At 42.3% G+C, this 24662-nt stretch overlaps 1 protein-coding gene across 3 annotated transcripts; it reads right to left on the reverse strand.

Annotated features, from left to right (window-relative positions):
- Positions 1–281: 281 nt before the first annotated feature.
- Positions 282–24407, reverse strand: LOC131104184 (uncharacterized). Of its 3 annotated transcripts, XM_078796653.1 has the most exons (38): positions 24151–24407; positions 22683–22771; positions 22040–22241; positions 21808–21967; positions 19858–20432; positions 19220–19240; positions 19063–19125; positions 18110–18163; positions 17961–18005; positions 17084–17110; positions 16820–16864; positions 16628–16672; positions 16065–16118; positions 13544–13612; positions 11769–11837; positions 11360–11428; positions 10546–10614; positions 10042–10110; positions 9255–9323; positions 9028–9096; positions 8871–8942; positions 8546–8614; positions 8394–8465; positions 8237–8305; positions 7944–8012; positions 7737–7805; positions 7401–7469; positions 6771–6839; positions 6288–6356; positions 6152–6220; positions 5988–6068; positions 5874–5909; positions 5746–5782; positions 5090–5647; positions 4069–4322; positions 3821–3977; positions 1214–1408; positions 282–1129 (listed from the first exon to the last, which is right to left on the reverse strand). In XM_078796653.1, exons 4-38 carry the CDS (start codon positions 21959–21961, stop codon positions 1122–1124), a joined length of 3588 nt encoding a protein of 1195 aa, XP_078652779.1. In that variant the 5' UTR covers positions 21962–21967; positions 22040–22241; positions 22683–22771; positions 24151–24407; the 3' UTR covers positions 282–1121. The 3 variants fall into 3 exon arrangements, with proteins under 3 accessions (XP_078652779.1, XP_078652778.1, XP_057907083.2); XM_078796652.1 differs by lacking the exons at positions 22683–22771; positions 24151–24407 and having other exon boundaries at positions 22040–22294; XM_058051100.2 differs by lacking the exons at positions 22040–22241; positions 22683–22771; positions 24151–24407 and having other exon boundaries at positions 283–1129; positions 19858–20383; positions 21808–21928.
- Positions 24408–24662: the final 255 nt, after the last annotated feature.

Consider the following 24662-nt stretch of genomic DNA (forward strand, 5'->3'; position numbering starts at 1 on the left):
CGATTCACTGGATCGATAGCATCCTGAATTGCTGTCTTCTTGCTTTGGCCGGAAAAGTGTGTGAGGACTGTGTGGAGTTAGGTAACATTTCTCCAGTGGGCAGTACTAAAGATAGATCAGACTACGCCACTTGTCGAGGAGTATCTCATATGTAATTTAAGCAGAAGAGAAGAGTCGAGACAGCACTGCAGGGAGTTCAAGATGCAAATGTGTAAATATCAATCACGTCACATTGAATATTTAACGACCATATGTAAGTTATTAAAAATGGATTTTTAATTCCGAAAAACAAAGACTATTGATGTTGTAAAATCATTTCATTTGCCCCGGATATAAAACCATAGCATGCACAGTATGTCAAATAATAACATATGACAAATAATTGGTAAAGAATGTATTATTTGTTCAGTTCAGATATTTATTACAAGCACCGCATGTTTCTTACAAGGTGTTTATAGTGCACTTGAAAAGCAGCATGGACACATACAGCTTCTCAAAATTAAGCTAGCTATTCAAAGATAAAGTACCTCTATTACATCCCTGACCAATTTGACATGGCTGTGAATGACCCAGCAGGGGGCAGTCAATGCATTGTCTGTGTGTGTGTGTGTGTGTGTGTGTGTGTGTTGGGGGTGCTGCAGTACAATCAATGATACTACTGCAATAAAACTCTGCCTTTACAAATGTTTGATTGACACAATCAGAAAAGTATTCATTTAACAACAAGTGGTTACCATGGTAAATTAACAAGCACAACTGGGTGTCAATCAAAACTAACTATTGTGTTTACGACTGTATTATCTTACTACAGTGTTTTGATACAGCTTCTTGTATTGGATGTCATTAATATAGAACCCAATTGTATAGCAAAACAATACTAAAGCTGATACTGATAAAGTTAATAGTATAGAATATTAATTCGTATTTACTGACAGAATGGACGTTTCTGCAGTGTGCTGCTGGTTGAAGTTTAGTCAACACAGTCATTTGCAGTGTCATTCAGAGACTGTAGGAAAACAAATTCTGTTCCCATGGGGAGAGAAATACACAGCCTCTGTTCCTGAGTAGGAGCGTTGCAGATTCTGAAGCAAAACCAGAATCTAGCATATATATGCCTTCACTCAGCTTCCTATACAAGAGAACAGAAGAGAAACACATCCAATAAAAAATCTACATTTTCAATACTAGAATTGTACAGTAGAACGGATCGTACCATTAGATGTGGTTAGCACACAAGTCCTCTTGCACTCCTCTTCTGTGTCGAAACGATTTTTGTTGCCATTGCAGCCTCCGAACCAGAACTGGGCACAGGCGTTGGCCTGCTTGTCATAGTACCAGTGGATGCTATAGTCGCGGCACGAGCCCGGATCTAGAGCCAAGGCGCAGCGAGGGTCCGAGGGCGCAATCTCTGCATAAAAAACATGATCGGAGAGGTCAATAAAAAAAGCAGAATCCCTTCCGTGGCTTGTTTATCTAATCCCACCTGAGAGAGGAAGGCTTTAATGGGATAGACTCTACTTCAGATATGATTGGCTTGGGTTTCACTTTTTACCACAAAATGCTTATACTAACTATATGGACAAAAGAACTGCGATGAGAAATGAGCATCATCCATCCATCCATCCATTTTCCTCCGCTTATCCGGGTCCGGGTCGCAGGGGCAGCAGTCTTAGTAGGGAAGCCCAGACTTCCCGGTCCCCGGCCACCTCCTCCAGCTCCACCAGGAGGACACCAAGGCGTTCCCAGGCCAGCTGTGAGACATAGTCCCTCCAGCATGTCCTAGGTCTGCCCTGGGGCCTTTTCCCGGATGGGCATGCCCGGAACACCTCACCAGGGAGGCGTCCGAGAAGCATCCGGACTAGATGCCCGAGCCACCTCAACTGACTCCTCTCGATGTGAAGGAGAAGCCCCTCCCCGATGACTGAGCTCCTCACCCTATCTGTTAGGGTGAGTTCAGCTACCCTACGGAGGAAACTCATTTCAGCCGCCAGTATCCGTGATCTTTTTCTTTCGGTCATGACCCAAAGCTCATGACCATAGGTGAGGGTGGGAACATAGATCGACCGGGCATCACACATTTGGGATTTTTTTCCCCCCAAATTTGGATTTTCTTCCAGACGCTTATATGGGGATCTCACAGGCCAAACACAAAGAGCAAGGTCTTGGGCCCTCTTCTGCTCAACGTTGTCGAGGAACTATACGACTACAGCGCCCCTGTGGCCAGGGGCACCGCCAGGAATTCTGGGCCCCATGTAAAAAAAAAATAAATCACAATGGGCCCCCTGGGCGGCTGTGGTCAATACATCTCTAGGACTTAACTGACCTTTAAAAGCTACTTTTATGCTATTTGACTAGAACCTGAATTTAGTCATTCAGGTTGAGGCCTATATCATCATGTCACCGTGGTTTTCCAGTCGAGTCGAGTCGACCAGCTGTTGTTGGGTGAGAGGTGGGGGACTGGTCGCCAACCAATCACAGGGCACATATAGACAAACAACCATTCACACTCACATTCATACCTATGGACAATTTGGAGTCGCTAATTAACCTAGCATGTTTTTGGAATGTGGGAGGAAACGGAAGGACATGCAAACTCCACACAAAGATGCCCAAGAGATTCGAACCCAGGTCTTCCCGATCTCTTGACTGTGTGGCCTACATGCTAAGCACTCAGCGACCCAGTGGATATTATATTTATTCATTATTACTGTATGTTATGATTAGCATTATTGCAGGGACGACATCACAGCTAGGAGACCAGGGTTCAATTCCACCCTCGGCCATCTCTGTGTGGGGTTTGCATGTTCTCCCCGTGCATGCGTGCATTTTCTCCGGGTACTCCGGTTTCCTCCCACATTCCAAAAACATGCTAGGTTAATTGGCGACTCCAAATTGTCCATAGGTATGAATGTGAGTGTGAATGGTTGTTTGTCTATATGTGCCCTGTGATTGGCTGGTGACCAGTCCAGGGTGTACCCCGCCTCTCGCCCCAAGACAGCTGGGATAGGCTGCAGCCCCCCCCCCACGACCCTCGTGAGGAAAAATCGGTAGAAAATGAATGAATGAATTATTGCAGGGACATGACATGGCTGCTAGCTAGCACTCTAGCGAGGTAACAAAAATACCACTTCCACACGGACTGGGAGGATAACTTTTTTCACTCTATTATGCTGGAAAAGCCATGGCCATTCATGCCATTCATGACTTCATGCAGTGTTAAGGTAATGTAATGTAATGTAAGTTAATGTCTCAATGTTTAGTGGCATAACTGCCACCTAGTGACCAGATTCAACATATCCCTTGTATTTCAATATGTAATAACCACAAGTAATAACAGCCATCATGTATGAATTAATTCCTGAAAAAAGCGGTATAGCGAGGGAGTGATAATCGAACCGTGATATAGGTTGTAGTCGGTGGAGTCACGGTCTCTGTTGTGGTTCATCCCTCATACAAGCTTTACTCACCCCAAAACACCCACTGACCCAAGACTTCTAGGAAAAACATGGGTTGTCTTATAATCCGGGTTGGGAGATTTATGCATTCAAACCCCCAACAGGCAGTTGCTGTGCGACTGAGGGAGCGAGCCGAGCAGGGAACCAGCGCTGGCAACACATTTTCTCTCATATACAGTATGCATAATTTCAGGTGCTCATTACTTTGATTTTAATGCTGTCTTTAATCTATGTCGCGTTGGTGTATGACTGCAGACACAAGACAACAAAAAAAGCATCCTTCCTCATTAGAAGTGTTCTCTGAAAGCAACTTCACTAAGCACTTTAGTAGTTTTATAAAGCTTATTCGCAAAAGTCTGGCCTACCTTTGGGAGGAGACGGCCTTGGTTGCACAGATGATGTTACATTAACGGTAGAAGATGGGACAGGCTTTTCTCTGTGAGATGCAATAGGCCGGAACTCGCCACGATTAAAAGTGTCTCCACGCTCAGTCCCCCATTGTGTCGTGTCTGTGTATCCTCGCTAATAGTGAAATATAGAAGACTTGATTAGAGTTCATCTTTTCTCCACATGCCTAAATCGGACACATTTGCATTGCAACGACCGTCCATACCTGTCCTGTTCTGGATCCTTTATGGCCATGTTGGCTTGCCTCCCCCCTTACACTGGGGTCCTGGCTGTTGGTCTGATGGGAGTTCAGGAGTTCCCATTCAGTGGCAGGCTGGTACCCATAGCCGCCGACTGCATACCTCCCATTGTTACCATCCCTGCTGTTGCTATGGCCATTGTTTCCGTTAGTGATTCTGTTGTATATCAGGGCTCCGTTCTCATCCTCACAGAACTGACTGACCAACTTGGATTCCAGAGCTGAAACATAAAAACACGCTGTTATTTGTGATTTTGCAGCCAAAGTAAACCAGACAAACATTCATGGTGGCCAAAGGGTCGAGTCTAATGAGTTAGATTTACACTTTTCAGTCGCAATGCTTGACATTATACAAGCGGTCCTTAGTTTACGGTGTTTAGTACAGTGTACAGTGTTTACTTAATTTTGGCCTGTAAACATGAGATTTGCTCGAGAACTACTTACAACGTAAGAATACAATATGGACGAAGCAACACTACTCAACTTCTACACGGATGTTGTAAGGATGACAAAGATGTGGACCATCAACCATCTCCATCACAATAATAAGACTCCAACAATACATAGTTATTACTGTCGCTTTCATGTGTACTGTATTATGAAGAACTTTAAATGTCCTACTGTCTGTGAATGTGACATGTTCTGACTATGAGTAGAACGAGTAAAACAGAGAGGACAGTTGAGTTTGCTGATGATTTGGTGTGGCGTTGTTTTGCTTTTGCAATCAAGACTTCGTTCATCGACCATCTCCATGTGATCCTTACAACATCCAGGTGAACATTCTAATTCAACTTTTATTCTTATTGATGTTTGTGAGCCCATATTGATCATGTAAAGGATTCTTCCATAGTTTACTGCACTGCAACCAGTTTTCGAGCAAGTCAAAATTATGTTTTTATAACCACAAAACGCTAAAACACGTAAACTGAGGACTACTTGTCCATTTTCCAAGGCCTAATGCATTGACTGTCATTCCGTGTTTTCCCACCTGGCAACGTGTTGAAGTCATCAATGAGGAACATATGTTCAGTGTCCGGGTCAGATGCGATCAGATTGAGTTCTCGTAGAAACTCTGCCTGCGTTGGGTCCGAAGTATTGACAATACCCAGGGCAAACATCTCGATATTGGCGGCGTGTGCTTCACGCACAGCAATATCCACCTTCACCGGCTCTCTTTTGTCTGCCTGTCCATCGGTAATCACGATGGCCACTTTGCTGACTCCCAGGCGTGAACTGTAGAAGGCCTCCTGGGTAGCTTTGCGGATGGCCGTACCCGTGTAGGTTCCCTCTCCCATGTAGGGGATGTTCCTAATAGCTTGTTTGATGTCCTGTTTGGTTGCATAGCGGGCCAGGTTGAACACCAGCTTGACCTCCAGGCTGTATAACACTAGGCCGATACGGGTGGCGTTGCGGCCCACCGTGACTCGGTCCACCAATGCGTTGACAAAGTCTTTAATGATTTCAAAGTTCTCTGGACCAACGCTCTCTGAGCTGTCAATGACAAACACGAGTTCCATAGGCCTCTCCTTGCATTTAATCCCACATCCTGGAATCATAACAGACCAGCATAATAAATGAACAATTAGCCCATAGTTAGTAATAATCATATATCGCTCAAGAAGCAGAATAAAAGAAATACCATACCGCAGATCTCTTTGATCAGTCGGACGATGTCCTCTCTCTGTAATAAACACACAAACCATTCAGAACCCGTATCAACGAGATTAATATCAGCATCCCGTGAAGCACGAGAAGGAAAAAGTGTCACTCACTGTGAGGCCTGCTTCTCCTTTGACACCAGATCGACCCTCAGATGAGAATAAATCTTTCATTACCGATACATGGAACGGTTCCATTCATTATGCATTTCAACAAATAATACTCACAGGTTGCCCTGGATTACCAGGGTCACCCATGTCCCCCTTGAAGCCCTTCTGCCCCCTCTCGCCCGCAGTGCCACGGTCTCCCTGTCACAGAGACAACAACAGAACATCAGCAACGGAATACCAGCATGAAACATTACATTCTAAAAGTCCATTTTGGCAAGTACTTTAGCTCCCGGAAAGCCTTCTCCAGGGGATCCCCTGGGTCCTGTCACGCCCTGGACCCCCTGCTCACCCTAAAAAAGACAAAATAACATTGACAAACAGTATTTTACAGGTAGGTCAATGACCATGGCAGTCTACCTTTGGTCCTTGGACTCCAACTCCTGGTGGCCCAACTGGTCCCAGGGGGCCAGGTCGCCCTGGGTGACCCTGCAGCACAAAACATACAGCCTCACAAGTGATGATGCCAATCTTTAGACCCTCAATTATTCCCTTTATTGCGTTAACAGTTTCCTGTTCTTTGAATGTGACATCTAATGTACTTTATTTTCAATACATTTTTATATACTGTCCTGTATTCGCTGTGCTGATGTAATCCATCTGGATGTGATGGAAAACATACGGGTGTGGCATCTGTTAGATTTTTAAAGCCAAGCAGTGAATGGGAGCCATAACCCAAATAACTTGAATACATTAACGTGTGCTCTGACTGGCGCTAAAATGTCATTCTTGGATGTTAGATGTCGCAAAATGGGGCTTGTGTGTTGTGTGAGTTTTCAAATGTAATGTAATAAATGTGACCTTGGATGTACTTTAGGTCACTTATAATCTAACTGTATATACCTGAGGTCCTGGGACGCCTTCACCTGGAGGTCCGGGTAAACCAGGCAACCCGCGGAAACCAATATCCCCCTAAAACAAAGAGATGCACTGAAGATAGATGAACAAATGCACGGTTGTCTGTGTAGCATTATAGAGTGTGCATGCAGGGAGTGTCTCACCTGCATGCATGCAAATTACAAGCTCACAGATGTCTGGAGTTGCTAATAGCCTTTTGCACAATTTTTTTGAACAGAATACGTTTAATGACCAAATTTACACTACCAATGTTGTGTCAAGATTGTCTGCACTTGGAACACAGAACGAAATGACCACTCTTTGAATTCATATATTCATATAGCACATCAGGGGTCTCCAGCCAGTAGCTCCTAACCACTTTTCAAGTAGCTCTCCAAAGGCTTTATTAATTTATTATAATTTATTATATTATTATAAACAAAAAGAGACCACTGCAGGTTCTGCAAGATGTACAAAGCTTTCTATGCGGGTTATTGTGTGGAGCTGCTCTATAGGAGTCCATAACTCAATACAAAAAGCAGCAACGTGAGCATAATAGGTAATTAGGAATTACACAGCATGCTTATATGGTCAAAGTCAAAAGTCCCCTTGTTTACCATCTTAAAAAACTCTCACCTTTGGTCCAGGAATTCCCACGCCCTCTTGGCCAGGTTCTCCTGGAAGCCCAGGTAGACCAGGGGGACCCTAGCCAATACATGACATGGCGGTATTACACACTAATACAGAAATTAGATGTTACACCACAAAAAAGGATGTGCATCGTCACTGTGATTACGTAAGTTGCATTGAAATAATAAATATGTTCTTAGCAATGGCTCAACATTTTATGGGATAGCAAAAACATAAATCAATAAATGACACTGTGATGAATTAAAGACCGCAGGTTGGCTTGAGTTAGAAAACAGATAGACGATAGAAATAGACAAGTCCATGTGTGAATCAGTTCCTTACAGTGGGGCCAGGATAACCTTCTCCTTTCGGACCGAATGGACCTGGAAGTCCCAGATCTCCACGGTCACCCTGTGGAAAACAGGCAGAAATGTTTTTTTAACTGACAAAAAATCAATAATGGAGAGAGGAAGCATAACAATATGCAGATCTATAGTTGTCTAATTGTGATTAAGGTGAAATTGAGCATAAAAGAAAAGAGGACCTCACCTTTGGACCAGGAAGGCCATAGCCAGTCTCCCCAATCGGACCAGGAGGGCCGCTTGGTCCAACATCACCCTAGAACATGGAGAAGGCAATGATAACAAAAGGAAAAGTCTTGTCAGTGACTTAAAGCACTTATTCTCAACTGGTGGACTGCGACCCACTTGTTGTTTTCACAAAACAATAATGTCCATGAATGCACCTCGCATTCTTGTCTGTGTCTTGACAAGGTGCAATTTGACCAGTTGAGAAGTACTGACTTAAAGGAGAGCAATATATTTGTATTTCCACGGCCTTACCTTGGGTCCCAGAACAAAACGTCCTGGTGGACCAGGTAAACCCAGCCTGCCTTGTGCGCCCGGTTCTCCCTGAGGGTTTAAATGAAGCCAAAAAGGAAGAAGTGTTTTGATTGACATTCCTCCCTCCATCATTATAAATCTATTTCCCAGTCCTCACCTTGGGTCCTAACGGGCCACTAATGCCAGGTGGCCCAGTCAGGCCTCTTATTCCTCTTTGACCTTGGTCGCCCTGGAGGTTACACGGGAAATACAGTCATTAGCCATGTACAGCTCACCTCCTACAAGATAAGGGAACTTTTTTTTTTTTACCTTTTCGCCTTGGATTCCAAGTCCAGGTGACCCTTCTTGCCCCCTCAGGCCTGGAGCTCCCGGCTCGCCCTAAAGTCACGGAGCACATATGCATATCCTCCATTGGACAATGGCAGTGTTGTATTAAAGGTAATGGACAAATGTCTAATAATGATAATGATGATGATGATGAAAGTGCAGTGAAAGCCTGGCAAAATATCACCAAGAAAGAATTTTTTCAGCATTTGGTGATGTCCATGGGAGTCAAAATGAGCTTCATAAAATGGAGGTAACCAAGCATAATAGTTGCTGTAATTCCTAGCAAGCAACAGACTACCTACAGTACCTTTTGTCCAGGAGCTCCATCTTCCCCCGGCAGACCTGGCAACCCAGAGAGTCCTGTTGATCCTGGCTCACCCTGAAGACAAAATAAATCATTTAGTTTATCTGAAGACTTCCTGTAATCACTGATGAAGTCTGACCATGAGAGCGCGTTCACACACCTTATCTCCAGGTTCCCCACTTCCTTTTTCTCCCGGAGAGCCAACCTCACCCGGGAATCCCTGGTCGCCCTGAGCCAGGCAAGAAAATATAACATTTGAAACTATATTTCCTCACAACTTAGTAAAGAGTTGCAGCACTGGGTGACAATAATGCATTTGATTTGGGGGACAAATAAGTCATTTATTTACTTTATTCAGTGTATAATGCATTGATTTGTTGTACGAACCTTGGGTCCAGGTAAGCCTTCTCCTGGTGGGCCTCGAAGTCCTGGCGGCCCTCTCGGACCTTCAATGCCCTGTAATGGTGGAATTTAAATATACACTTGTATACATCTTCACTATAACAATTATCACAGTTTTGTGATTGACTAAGGCCTATTATTAGTAATATGTAGTATATCTATGTCTTATTATCGCTTAGCATATGTACTATATTGGGTAACCGGCGGGTAAAGGTGACTATAGGGGTGTTATTTCATGTCTACAGGGCTCTCATAATGGTAAAGAAAAATATATTTTCTTTGCTCTAACTGTGAAAATATTCAATTTACTAATATTAAATTCTACTTTGCATGTGCAGTTGAAATATTGATTACCATCTGATTATAACACATTATTCATTCATTTTCTACCGCTTTTCCTCACGAGGGTCACAGGGGTGCTGGAGCCTATCCCAGCTGTCTTCGGGTGAGAGGCGGGGTACACCCTGGACCGGTGCCCAGCCAATCACAGGGCACATATAGACAAACAACCATTCACACTCACATTCATACCTATGGACAATTTGGAGTCGCCAATTAACCTAGCATGTTTTTGGAATGTGGGAGGAAACCGGAGTACCCGGAGAAAACCCACGCATGCACGGGGAGAACATGCAAACTCCACACAGAGATGGCCGAGGGTGGAATTGAACCCTGGTCTCCTAGCTGTGAGGTCTGCACGCTAACCACTCGACGACCGTGCCGCCTAACATATTATTATAACACATAAAATTGTCATTGTGTAGGTACTTGCCTTCTCGCCCTGCATGCCCACACCTGGAAGGCCAACAAGACCTGCAGGACCTGGAGGGCCAAACTCCCCCTGTAAGAATAAAAGTGTTTCCAAGATGCATGACACCACTTTGCTGCAGTGACACTATTGGTTGGCTACTACAAAAGTACACTCCCTTAACAATGGCAACATTATGCTATGTGGTAGTTTAGAGTGACCTTTTATTGTGGCCAACATAAGGCTTACCTCTGATATTTGTATATACATAGTGGATATAAATTATGTCATTTTTGGTGCGGGCTAACTTTCCCACATGAATCAACCTGAAACAGTGATGCTTCTTCACCGTCCAAACTCTGAGCTCATTCATCACAGGCCACTGTGGTCTCCACATATACAACCCCACAGTGCATTCAGCGGTGGATGCCAACCCTTGGACATCTTCACAACAACTTTATCTCCATGCCTTTGTGAAACCCTGTCAGGCAGGGTCAGTCTTATTTATGGCCTTTTTTTTTACTGCACCTTGTCTCCTTTTATTCCAATGCCCGCTGGTCCTCTACTCCCCCGGGGACCCTCCAAGCCTCGCTCCCCCTGTGAGCAATGACAAAGAAATTACTCCATGGATGTTAAATATATGAAATAGCATGTAAGATAATTAAATGGTGAAAGGAGTTAATGCTTATCTTCAAAGAATAAGTGCAGTTGCTAAGACGGTGATATTTTAAGTGATGAATATGAACCCCTTATATAGACAAGCCACCTGAGGCTTTAGTGGTGTGGAAAAAAAAAAAAGGTAATTCTGCCTGCGAGCTGCTGTGAATCAGCAGCTTGTCCAGACACGTCATGTGCTGATTGCTTTAGAGTGAGAACGCCATCTGTGAATCCGCCGTCAATTCTTCATTTAGGGAATAACTAGCAGTGACCTTGGGAACAATCTCACGTGGTCTTGCAAAAACGCTCACCATCTCTACACGTCTAAGCACTATATATTTTGATTTCCTTGTCAGTGTGACAACAGCACGACGTTCGTCTCTGTCTCATTCATGCGTCACATCAAGTCTGAAGATGTCATCACTTCCTTTCACTTGGCCGGGCCATGCTTTCACAGCTATTCTCCACTTAGTGGGTCAGATCATATGAGGTGTGGATGTCAGGCATATTGCACTTCTGAATGTGAATAAACAGAAAGCCTTTGCATATTTACCGCTTGTAAACATATTTGTCATTAACCTCTGAATCTAGGTCTTGTGTGCAATGAATATAGGTGAGTCGAAGTAAGCAGCAGGGGAAAAACTGTGAACCTCAAAAGACAGTGTCAAGAGGTCAGCTTAGATACCTTCGGGCCAGGGAGTCCTTCTCCTAAAGGACCCCTCTCTCCTTGGATTCCCTGTGGCCCTTGAGGCCCCTGCACAAAACAAATCAATGTTAACTGTTGTGGAGGAACACAATTCAATGACATGGTTTGCTGAGCCGTAGAGGTTTACGCATCCAGAATGCTGCTGCTCGAGTCCTGACTAGAATGCAGCGGTCCACCCTTGCAGCACTTTACAGTTGCATATTTACAATCGGAAGATGAAACTTGTAAATGCCAATATTGGCTGATAATATCAGCTCATCCCTATAGTCTTAAATCTGTTTATATACGTACCTAAAATGTTGTCTATAAACAGGACATTGCAAATGTATGTTGATGAAATCATCATTTACGTAAAGTACTTTTGGCCTGAGATATTTATCTTACTCACTGGTGGTCCAGACTCGCCGAGGCCCACTTGACCAGGAGGCCCTGGTTGCCCCTGATGACCGACATCACCCTGTGGAGTACAAACAAATATTGCAGTATAGTAACAGCTGATACTGACACTTGGGGGCATGATACCGGGCCTGATACCAGACAAACCATGTGATGATCTTATTATCACATAATATTTAATCATGAGCTTATTATCACGTACTATTTAATCAAAAGACCATTTTGTTTCCAGAAAATGTTCAGTTTATTACATGTAACTTGCCAGAGAGTTGAATTGTGATTTGAGAGAATCAGGCTCGTATTCATCCACATTTTCTTTTCTGATTGATAAAATAAACATAGATACGTATTTGTCTAACTCAGGCGGGGGAATACTTTCTACCAGTCTTTGTTCGTTCTTGCAGTTGATGAGCCATTCAGAAAAAAGCTTGAGGTCGCCCTTGGCTTTCCGAATTGTATTTGCATTTTTAGTTTTTTTGATCATTTCAAGAGTGTCCTCCTCATTAATGGTGAGAAAACGTTCCATTTCTAATATTCTGTTTGCTATTTTCCCTATTTGTCTTTCGCCGGGAGTGTCAACCGCTGACATGTTGACAGAGCACAGACGGCAGCAAAACAAACGCTGTGTGTTTACGCTTGTGCGCTGTTCTCTGATTGGTTGTTTCACGGGCACGATACCAGAGCAGCGCGCTCTGAGTGGACAGCTACGGGGGCTGATACTGGACATGGTTAAACTCTATATTTTATCAGTATCACTGCCCTGGGCTTTGACACAGTATCATTTCGGCCTTTTCCCGTATCATTCATGGGCGGTTTCTAGGGTACAGGGCCAATTATTACTGTAGTATGTGATAAAGGAGATTAGCACAATGGCCACACCTATAACCACAGAAGCACACATTAAAACTTGCTATTCTTGCAATCTTGTCTTTTAAAACTCATTTTGTCTGAAAATAAGATTGGACACAGCAAGTGGATTGCACTGTCTGTGCTTGTACGGGTTCTTGTCGGGTCCGTGAAGTTCAAGACATGCATGTTAGGTTCATTGATGACTCTGATATCTGCGAGGCTACTCACAAAAAGTTAGGGATATTCAGCTTTTGGGTCAGTCGGCAAAAATGCACTACACTCCCTGGCTAAAAATAACCTTAACTATTCAGTTATCACTTTCATTCATCATTTACAACTTGTGGTGCCTAAGACGGGACTTAAGACCAGGGGGGGACCGAGCCTTTTCTGTGGTTGGCCCCAAACTATGGAACTCTCCCAAGTAAAAAAGGCCCCCCAACATCGAAAGCTTTAAGTCTCGTCTTAAAACCCACTTTTATTCTCTGGCTTTTAACTCGGAGTGAGTTGTATGGGTGTGTGTCTTTTAGTTCTTCGTTTTTATTGGTTTTATTTTTTATACTTTTATTGCTTTGTTTCTTGTTTTTAATATTTTAATATCTATTTTACTATTTTATTTCTTAAATGATCTTTTAGTTTTGGATTATTACTTTTTAATTTTACTAGTCTGTGCAGCACTTTGGAAACTCTGTTTATAAAATGTGCTATATAAATAAAGTGGTCAGTCATCTGGGACAGACTCCAGCGCCCTTGTAGAACTGTAAACAGACTGTTTACAGTTCTATTACAGTTTCCTACTGTGAAGTGTGTGTCCTTGCACCCTGCTGGTCATTGAAAAGAATGCAAGTAGCTAATAATGACTTCCTGTTCGACAACACCCACTTTTTTTACAGACTTCTGACAAGACAGTGTCAAATTAACCTTTTGTCCAGGAAGACCAATCCCAGTTTCCCCTTGGATACCAGGTGGACCAGGAAGTCCTCGTTCCCCCTGTAAAAAGACAAGTAGAACGCCATAAAGTTCTGATATGTGGACTCTCTTAGCTGAAAATGTTATGGAACAGTCTGAACATTTATATCCCAGAAAAGGCCATTGGATGTGTCATCTCTGATGCCTCCAGTCAGGAATGCCTTCACTCTAAGCCACAGTGCACAACAGCAGGGCACATCAGACAACAGAGGCATCGAGAAGGCGCGGGGGTGTTTGCAAATGCATACCGGTAACTATTTTTTTCATTTTTCTTTGGCCTTCCAGACAAGTCAGGACAACGCTTAAATCTCGACATTAGTCTGTTGCTGATACTGGATGACAGGCAGACGCATTCTTCCAAAATAATTAAGTCGTGAAGAGTAAAGGAGTTGTGAGGGCAGGGCAGGCTAGTGGCACAATTGGCGGTTATAAAACACAGCTGGGGGGCTTCAAAAGTCAACAGTAGACAAATAGGCTGACAGATGGTAGGTAATAACAGATGGAATACTTGCAAACACAGGGGAAAAGGTGTTAGTACACACCTAATAATCATTGTATTGATCAGTCCAGTGCTGCGTTCATGGGAAATTCATATTTTCTACCATTTACCACGTGACCACGTGACCACGTGACCACATGACCACGTGTCCCAATACTTTGGTCCACATGGTGTGTAGTACAGTATGTCCTAGTGGTCATCAATGCACATTCAATAATGTCACCATTCCTGTCCGAAACCTGCCAACTTTGAAGAAATGTGTTTGATTTCTAAAATATGCCAATAAAAATATATACCATACATATAAATATATAGTATACCAAATATATAAATATATACCAATAAGAAACAAGCCACGGACCGCTCCTGAGTGATTGATGTGAGGTCAACACTGTCAGCAACCACAACTGTTGTCGACTCCCGGCTTATTAGCTTAAGTTTATTGTGAGCAAATGATCACAGGAAATGATCGTCCTTAAGGTTCGATTTCGAGGGGGAAGTGTGAGCCGGTGTAGCGTACAATGGCACATCCCCACAGGAATATACTATAAGCCGGGTTTCAAACAAAATGCGTACATGGAGAGCAGCAAAGCGTCTTCAAGGGCTGTGTATGAAAAATACATCCCTATTGGCAGAACTCAACCAGCAGTTATGGCATTGCAATTAGTTATGTGTGACAATTTTAGCAATTTTAGCACAATAGCAGATGGTGCGACTCTTCTGACGCTGACACTCTAATTCCACTTTTGAAGAAAATGAATTGTACCCCAGACAGGAAAAGAGAACTTCAAAGACTCCATCTGGTTTTGCAACTAAAGGTCACCTTTCATTAACCGTCTTGAAGGAAAAGAGTGGAATAACACGATGTAATGGATAAATACAAGCAGAAGACGTGTCTTGCATGCTGGGCTTTCAGTGCAAATACACATTTCTACTTCATGGTCTCCTTGTTGCTGGCTTGGCACCCTCATTAGTTAACTCGCTATGTTTCACTGTGTTCACTGTCATCCGGATTTTTAATCTGGTTTTATTTAATCCAGATCAGCCTTTGTCAGATCATTACTGTACTTGACTTTCCACAACAAAAAAGTCTGCTTCCACTGCTCTCCATCATTCCCAAGCACCACTGAAGACACCTAATGGTTTCTATATAAATCAGGGGTCTCAAACTCAATTTACTTGGGGGCCACTGGAGCTCGGGTCTGGGTGAGACTGGGCCGCATCAGGTTTACCAAAAAAAAACCCCAAAGCATTTATTAAAACAAAAAATTTTTAAAAACTTCGCTTTGGTTCCAATTTTCTACAAGAAAAGCTCTGATAAAACATTCCACTGTTCTCAAATATCTTACTTTTTATTTTTCTACACAAAATAAGATCAAGAATAAATAAACAAACAAGAATAAAGAAAATCAATCAATCAGTAATAAATAAATATAATATAATAATAATAATAAAATGGCAAATAATAAAAACTTAAGAAACCACATATAGTTGGTGGGTAGACAAATTATTTTTTTCAGATTAAAATGAACAAAGCATTATTAGAGCCCTGTAGACATGACAAAACACGACTATAGTCACATTTATACTCTTTTTATTTACAACATATTGCGCAACTGCAGGGTCTTGAGACACATGTTAACTCGCAAACTAGAGAGCTAGCGACCTAAACGGTAGCCTTCAAGTTATTTCCTTTAAACTTAAATAGCCAAAAACTTACCACTTCCACACAGATAGGGAGGATAACTATTAACAGTTATCTAACCTTTAACATGAACATTAATCAAACGTAATAATTTTTTCTGGGTACTTGATACCATACAGCATCCATATCAAACTTGCGCGGGCCGCACTAACATTAAACTTTCATATCAAGGCGGGGGCCTCAAACTAGTGTCCTGCGGGCCACATTTGGCCCACGGGCCGCTTGTTTGAGACCCCTGATATAAAGCATCAATGCTGAGGATGACTTACTTTTTTACCAATCACACCTTCAGGTCCAACATCGCCAGGAGGTCCAGGCAAACCCTGCATGGTGAATATAGTCATAACTAGCATGATTGAGTTCCAAACAACACAATTAAACTTAACATGGCATCATTCATTCATTAATTAATTCATTCATTTTCTAACGCTTTTTCCTCACGAGCCTATCCCAGCTGTCTTCGGGCGAGAGGCGGGGTACACATTGGACTGGTCGCCAGCCAATCACAGGGCACATATAGACAAACAACCATTCACACTCACATTCATACCTATGGACAATTTGGAGTTGCCAATTAACCTAGCATGTTTTTGGAATGTGGGAGGAAACCGGAGTACCCGGAGAAAACCCACACATGCACAGGGAGAACTTGCAAACTCCACACAGAGATGGCCGAGGGTGGAATTGAACCCTGGTCTACATGGCATCATGATAGAACTATTATACTGCAAATAAAAAATGGTGAAATGATGGTAACGATAAAACTGGAAATCAAGCTTATTGCAGTATCACGATACAACCAATGCTGTCCTGAAGATAATTAAGAAATTACCTGGAGGCCACGATTCCCTCTGTGGCCAATGGTCCCTTCAGGTCCCTGTTGAAAGACAAAAAAGTAATAGATGTTTGTAACTGATTGACTGATGTGCAATAAATGATGTAATAATCCAAACAAATGTCCTCAAACATAGTGTAATATTATAACTCTATTAGCCATAAACAACGCGTGCAGAGAATAACGTACTCTGTCTCCCTTTATTCCAGGTGTGCCACACTCTCCTCTCTCTCCCTGAAAGAGAATGCAAAAGCAGTTTAGGCATGTAATAGACTGCCATTACACCAAAGAGTAATAAATAAACTATGTTGTTGGACACCTGAGCCAGAAGGTAATACAATCAGGGACATACTGGTTCAATTCCAAGAAAAGTGAAGCAAATAATTATCTTTAGTTCCTGCAGGCTATGATAAGAAATAGACTAAAATGTTTCATCGTATGTTTATACAGTACCTTCTCTCCTTTGTATCCTGGTTTGCCCTGTGTGAACAAAACAGCCGTGCTCAGAACAAACTGATGTTATATGTTATATTTGATTTATGAATTTACAGGCTTAAAAAGGGACCTATTGTGCTTTTTCCCACTTTTCTGACCTATAAATGTTGTTAGAATGTTGTTATTATCGTGTTAAACCATGCCAAAGTTTCAGATAATTCGGATTGCGTATTTGGAAGTGAGCCCTCAAAAAAGTTTGGGAAGGCTCTAACGCTCAGTTTCAGAGAGTTTTTTCCAACGCACTTCAATGTGATCCGGACTCCTTATATGGGCATGCCCTCCCCCGTGTGTTAGCAATGGCTCTCAGGAAATGTTTCTTTTAGTGTAAGCATGTACAAGGCAAGCATCAGGCCAAAGTGGTTGGAGGCCAGCAAAAGAAAAATATTCTCACCCATCACCTGCATTTCACACGGGTACACACCTGGGGCTATATCAAGCTGGACTATTCGCCAAACTGCTGTTGGAACCCGACACCTTTCTAACCTTACTTGGTTGGGTCCAAGAGTCAGAAGAGCAAGCTATAAGTAACAATTCATCAGCGTTATTTATTATCAATTTGCGACAAAATTAGAAAGTGGGTTTCGGCAGCTGTCTGGAAGTCTTCGGGAGGAATCATAGTGGAGTGGCCGAGGGTGGAATAAATGAAATCAGACCGTTTTGCCGGAAAGCAGGAAATACATGGAATCACAGTTGGACTAGGAGCAAATTCTGGAAGATATAGAAAGCTTTCTGTGCCGGGTATCGTGTGTAGCTGCTCTATGGGAGTCCACAACTCAATACGAAGGGCCAAAAATTAGCATTAATAATAATAATAAAGATGGGGTTTGGAACTCACTTCTGATCCTTCCTGACCTGGAAGTCCACTAAGCCCACTTTCACCCTGAGAAATAGAGATAGAGATTGTGATCAGGACAAAAACATTACTGGTAACAAACTCTTTAGTATGATAAAAAAACAAGAGGTAAATCAGTGGGTGGGCAGTACCTTCTGTCCCTTTGGTCCTGGGCTGCCATCCTCTCCGGGACGGCCCTTCTTACCCTGAAAGCCAACAAAATCGGTGACAAAATATTAAAAGGAAGTCACGTCACGTATCACGATAAACAATATTGGGTTCATGGGAACAAGAAAAAGAACATGAATCATTTTATGTGTCATTACTACAGCCACTTTCTATTTTATAATATTTTCATATACAACATATTGGAAAAATAATTACACATCTGACAATGAGGTATGAATCACACCACGTCAACAATCTTTGACCTGAAGATCCGTATGAATTCATCATGTGTGATATCAATCAATATGAACTGCAAAGCTACTGTGCCAATAAACGAGTGTAGCTATCACTTGGTAGTACGATCCAGACAGCCACCTCAATATTATAATATCTATGCACAACTCAAACAGCAAAATTAAACCTGTATCAAAGCAATTTGGGTAATTATTATTATTATTATAATTATTTGGGTAATTGGGTAATTTGGGTAATCAGGACTACGTCACAGCAGCTCAGGGAAGAAGGAGTCTTTGACACAGAAGTGTTCTGTCATCGGACATTTGGGTGTTTTTTTTCATGACCAATATTCTTCTTATTATTTTCTATGTCATGTCCTGTTGCCAGGATACAAAGAAGCGTTAATTGCTTTGGCAGACGTAGAAAGTCTTGATGAAACAAGTGAACATGTGTATATTCTGCGCTCTTATGTGTTTGAATAGCCAGAACAGGATTCCTGTGATGTATGCACCCATGTAAATATCTGTTTCGGCCTGTTCTCAATAAAGTGAACAAGGAATGTGCGGCATTCTCACTGCTGCAGGGAATGTCTGAAAACTCACACGATTCCGCCCAAACCTTGTAATTACAGTATATCAAGTCTTTGTTGTGTATAAGAGAGTCAAAAGGGAGACTTTGTATGTCGTAGCGTGATACTTACAGCCGGGCCGCTTGCTCCCCGCTCGCCCTTCTCGCATGCACACAGACTTTGCACAAGGGGACACTTGGAGCAGAATGAGAACAGAAAGAGTTACAGTCGGGGGGGGGGGGGGGGGGCAATCCAGGACGCAAATCAAGTCATTAGTGGAAAGACTTACCCCTTCATCTGCCAGTGTTATCTGCAGAGTGGGAAAAAAAGATAAATATGGGCGCTAACAGACTGTTATTAATCTGGAGAGTAATGTGGCTAAGTAGGAAGAAGTTTGTTGCTAGGTGACCAAGTGATGTGAAAATGCAGAGTGCAATGATATGTGATGAGACTGCTCCTGTAGTTTTGTCCGTCTTTGGATGCTTGCCACCTTATGCCACCTAAAAAATTCAGAGTGAAGTCCTTTTCCTGAAGGATATGTTGTGTGCATGCTAGTTCTTGCTTGGTTCCTGTCCTTGTTGCACCTAGCTTTTTCCCGTAGATATTTCATTTAATGGGGAACATATGTTGCAGCTACCAGATGTTGCATCGCAGTATCCTGTAATCATCCAATTAGAATGGCTGATCATGGAACAAACCTTGTTCCTTATTACGTGCCGCATATGCTCTCCATGTAATAGAAATGCTCTTAGGATAGAAGATCATTAATAATGTAATCCAGGGATTGAGACATACTGTATGTCTTAATCAATGAATGCTGTCTTAATTCTTCCTCTTCCAAGTTATGTGAATATACGTGTGTGTAAAGTAGAGAGAAAAACTAAACAATAAATCCCTGCTTCCATAAATTATTCTTCATTTACTCACAATTTCATGGATGACTGTTTCCACAATCCCTCTATCCTGCAGGTTATGGAGGTAGCGTGAGGCTGGTGAGCTAGCAATTAGCCGCAGCTGGGCTATATTGGCGGGCTCCTTAGCTTCAGGTGTGATGCCAATGGTGAAGAAATGAATGCCCTGGTTCTTGGCATGAGCCACGGCCGCTGATATGTCTGGGTTCCTCGGGTGCGAGATGCCGTCAAAGAGCAGAATGGCCACCTTGACGCTGTTGGCAGGTGACTCCTCCTGGTAGATGCGTGTGAGGTTGGTGATGGCGTAGGTGATGTAGGTTCCGTGGCCGATGTACGTCATGGGGGTGATGTGGGCCTTGAAGCTGTCGGGGCCTTGCCATTGGTTGAAGGTCCGTTCTATGATGACATGGCTGCTGTACTGAAGGAGGGCAGAGCGGGTGATGAGGCTTCGGCCGTTCTGCAAGCGGAGACCCTGTAGCAGCTCGGTCACATCAGATGCAAAGCGTTTCTCCTGGGCATGGTTGTCTTTGGCGCTCTCTGAGCTGTCAATCAAAAAGGCTAATTCCAAACTGCAGCCATCCTCTGTGAATGCTAAGAAAATTAAGTAAGATGAAGTCATTATTAAGAATGCAGGATAGTAATCCCTCACCACTCAAATGTAACTGCTTCGGCTATGGCTTATTCATTCATTCATTTTCTAACACTTATCCTCACGAGGGTCATGGGGGTGCTGGAGCCTATCCCAGCTGTCTTCGGGCGAGAGGCGGGGTACACCCTGGACTTGTCACCAGCCAATCACAGGGCACATATAGACAAACAACCATTCACACTCACATTCATACCTATGGACAATTTGGAGTCCCCAATTTTTGGAATATGGCAGGAAACCGGACTCCCCGGAGAAAACCCACACATGCATGGGGAGAACACGCAAACTCCACACAGAGTTAGTTGAGAGTGGAATCAAACTCGGGTCTCCTAGCTGTGTAAACACTTTCCACCGTGCAGCCTACTATTGCCTATTATTAGACAAAAATATGCATTGTTTAGCAAATTGTACTTAAAAAATGTATGAATGAAGATATCGCTGCCCCCACCCTCTGGAACTCTTTCCCCCATTCACTCAGTGCTTGCCCTGACCTTCCCAGTTTCAAAAAACAACTAAAAACCCACCTCATTTAAATCTGTTTTTAATGTCTAACTTTTTATACCTGACTGCTGTGCCTCGCCCCGCTTTTACTCATGTTTTAACTGTGGATAAATGAATGAATGTTGTATTGTAACGTATCTTTTACTCTGTTTACTTGTTTTTATTCAACTCCATTTTCTGTAAAGTGTCTGAGTATTTTGAAAAGCGCTATACAAATAAAATTTTTATTTTTATTTTTATTTTTATTTTTATTTTTATTTTTATTTTTATTTTTATTTTTATTTTTATTTTTATTTTTATTTTTATTTTTATTTTTATTTTTATTTTTATTTCAAAAGATGCTGTGATGATACGTAGTATTTTGCTCCTGTAACGTTCACTGGGACACACAAGCACCAGACCTGAACACCGGATCAACAGGATTTTATTGTCCATTTGAATTAAATCTCAGAAGACACAATAATCCCTTACACAGGATACTGTCAACCAAAGTGAACTTTGAACCCCCATGTCAAATCCTGATCACCTACCACCCAAATCACAGTCCATTCTGGAACCAATCAACTGCTATAAACGAGGGATTACTGTATTTACAGTCATAAAGACATCCTTATTATGCAGAGAAACATGTTTTGAAATAATAGACTAGTCCAAAAAATGAATAAAAGAAACTTGAGTAACTAATGTGTAATCATCACTGTTACATTTATAGTAGTAATGTACTAGTAAAGATTTTTTCCATCGTATTTTAGGCATACTTGCCAAAAAAAATAATCCCCAATTGATGCAAATGAAATAGTGCTGCTTGAGACTTACATTGGCCATTAGTGGGCACATAATTGGATGAGTATTGCCTGTTGTTCCTCCTGGAAGTCACCACCTTTCCTTCGTGTCCTCTATAGTCCTGTGCCCAAAGACCATTCAGCCTCCACAAGAGCAAAAGCCAGTGCGCTGAGGGCATTAGCGGCATGATGTCCTTGAGTGGAAAGAGAGCCATTAAAAAACTCTGCACACACTCCAAGAACAAGCTTTAACAAGTACAACTCACAATGTGGAGAAGTCTCAAAAGGTGATCAGTACCCCTGAAAGAGATGAAATGGGAAAAAAGGTGCAAATATGGAGGTGATCATCTGCATTCACAGATTGTCTGGTTTAAAGTCCATAGCATCAAAGTCAGTGTCCTCTCGCAGGGATGAATGGTGCTGTTCAAGGCCAAGATCAAGACCAAGCAAACGCAGATTTGATACTTTCTAAAAAAAAAAAAAAAAGGTGCAGTATAAGTGAAAGAAAGGCCAACCCTTTTTTAAGCTCACTCACTCCCATTTCTGGAGTGTGGGAGGGGTGCATGGCTGTGGAGAGGCACCTCAAGACCTCTCAAAATCTTTGTCATGAAAAGGCAGTGAATGCAGTGTTCCTTTTACATGGAGTAATACGTATGTGAGACTTTTACCAAACGGAATTGAGTCCCGTCATTGGTGACGTATTGACTGCAAACAGGCCTGTGGCGACTATGAAGAATACAGATGGCCTCAAAATGATTCAGCACTCGTTGCTAATTATGTTTATTTACAAACTTGTAGTAGTGACACGGTTGTTAACAATGCACAACGGGGGTTGAATAATTTTCAGTTCACGTGTAAAAGTTGTACCTTTGGCGATTGTTGTGAAAATATGTTTGTAACAGTACTCACCACAACATTAGGACCCAGAACCGGTTGGCCCATTCGGCAATGGAGTCTTCCCTCGCTCCATCGTGGGTCACCTTGCTATTCCACTGGCCCTTTAAGAAAAAATGGCTAGCAAACTAATTGTGTGAAGTATTGTAAACATACAGAAGACGCCAACCGTGCAACTCCAAACGCTGCACGACCGCAAGCCCTCCCCTCGACAACACCCACAAGAGCTTGGGGGAGGGCAGAGAGTGTATTGTGCCTACAGCCACGCTCCTCTGTGACATCACAAAGGCACAGTATTGCAACGCCCCCTGAAACAGAGCGTTTTGAGCCAACCCAAACTTCTGTCAGTGCTCACTTCCAAATGCGCAAACCTCATTATCTGAAACTTTGGTATGGTTTAACATAACATTACAACATTTTAACTACATTTATATGTCGGAAAAGTGGGAAAAGCACAATAGGTCCTCTTTAAGTACATGTATTTCTTATTTATATGATCGGGGTGGTTGCCCTTTTACCACCAAAGTCGACAAAGTCTTCCTACGTGACTGCCTGTATTGAAAGTCCTTACTCAGTGGATTCCAGCGAGACTGTAGCGATGGGCATCACATAATTCTGTCTCTGTGGTGACAGTCTGTGTTTTTAATGCCAAGTACTTCACTGAAAGCAGGGAAAGGTGAGCTGTCACTCAAGAATGCATGTCCTTAACACCGTCTAAGAGAGGAATAATATTTGCTCCCATGTGTCTAGTGCATAATATGGGATGGAAGTTTGTTTCATATCACAGAGCATGATGATGTAAATACACAGTGATGCTATGAGTGCATGGATAATAAGAAGGTTGTTCTAAATGGCAATGTTCTTATGTGTGTGGCATGACAATAAAAATAGCTATTATTTCCGTCTTGTATACGCTTCTCTATTGAAGGTAGCAGTTATGTCTTTGATATTCATTTTGTCATAGACTGGTGAAGGAAACATGTTGAGTCTTGTATTAGCTGCTCTGTTATGAACTGATTTCACCTCGATTCTCCGCCTAGAAGTAGCTATGGTAACAGCAAATTAAAGAAAGCAACAACCTTTCAAATCACTCGGGAATTAAGGGTCTAAATGAGCTCAACGTTGTGCCCCTGAGTCCACATTTTAAGGTATTTTTTGTTCTGGGTGTCCTCATTACAACCCTGAAAGTACAAATATTCTGTCATCACCCATCACTTTCCTCAAGGGAGTGCCCAAAGAGATAAACCAAATATGTGCTGTGTTTTCTCAGACAATTACTGACTAGTTCAGTCATATACATATACAAGCAGCAGTAATTGGTCTTTTTCCAGTCGGTATACGAGTCAAAACATCAGTCCGCATGTTATTTTTACAAAATCGTGCCATTGACAGTCAGTTGTTTTAGACGAATACACATGATAAATATAAAGGAGGCCTTCCTCTAAGATTGAAAGGGCAGAAAAACATGGCAGCCATACATTACCTCTGCATCATGCATACAAAGGCTCGAGTTGGTTCTGCGTTTTCCCATGGTACAGTGGCGCACTCTAGTGGATTTAAGGTACACTACATTGCTGCGTTTCAGACTTCAGAGGTTCATGAGCTCTACAAATCCATAATACTATATAATAAAGTCAGGTAAAAATGACGATAGATACATATATGATATGTATTTCTTTTCACCAAGTAGTATACACTATATAAATTAAAAGTAGGACTCGTTCATGAATGGAGTGCATCGAATGACCTAAAGGTACGAAGGTACAAAAGGACAGTGTTGTAGCACAGCCAAAGGCAGGGAATTTAAGCATCTAAACGAAGTATATCTAGACGACATACGATTAGAATTTCTTTTCAGCAAAACTTTTACTTATAATTGGAAATTGACAGACTAAATCCAATGCGAAATTTGTGGAGGACAGTCAATCAGCTGGTCGGTTTGAAGTAATGCGTGCTTTAGCAAGGTATAGTAAACTGCGCATGTCTCGAACGTCG

This window comes from Doryrhamphus excisus, linkage group LG15 (assembly GCF_037039965.1).
Source record: "Doryrhamphus excisus strain RoL-2023G ecotype Guam linkage group LG15, RoL_Dexc_Guam_v1.1, whole genome shotgun sequence".
NCBI classification, from domain to species: domain Eukaryota; kingdom Metazoa; phylum Chordata; class Actinopteri; order Syngnathiformes; family Syngnathidae; genus Doryrhamphus; species Doryrhamphus excisus.

Bases quoted from the DNA above. Each gene is read 5' to 3' on its own strand.
- LOC131104184 (XM_078796653.1), bottom strand. From the start codon at position 21,961: ATGCCGCTAATGCCCTCAGCGCACTGGCTTTTGCTCTTGTGGAGGCTG. The intron at 16,865-17,083 runs GTACTGTATAAA...ATTCTCTTTCAG, and splicing joins CAGGATACAAAGGAGAGAAG to GGAGAGAGAGGAGAGTGTGG. The intron at 5,910-5,987 runs GTGAGTATTATT...TTCTCATCTGAG, and splicing joins CTGGTAATCCAGGGCAACCT to GGTCGATCTGGTGTCAAAGG.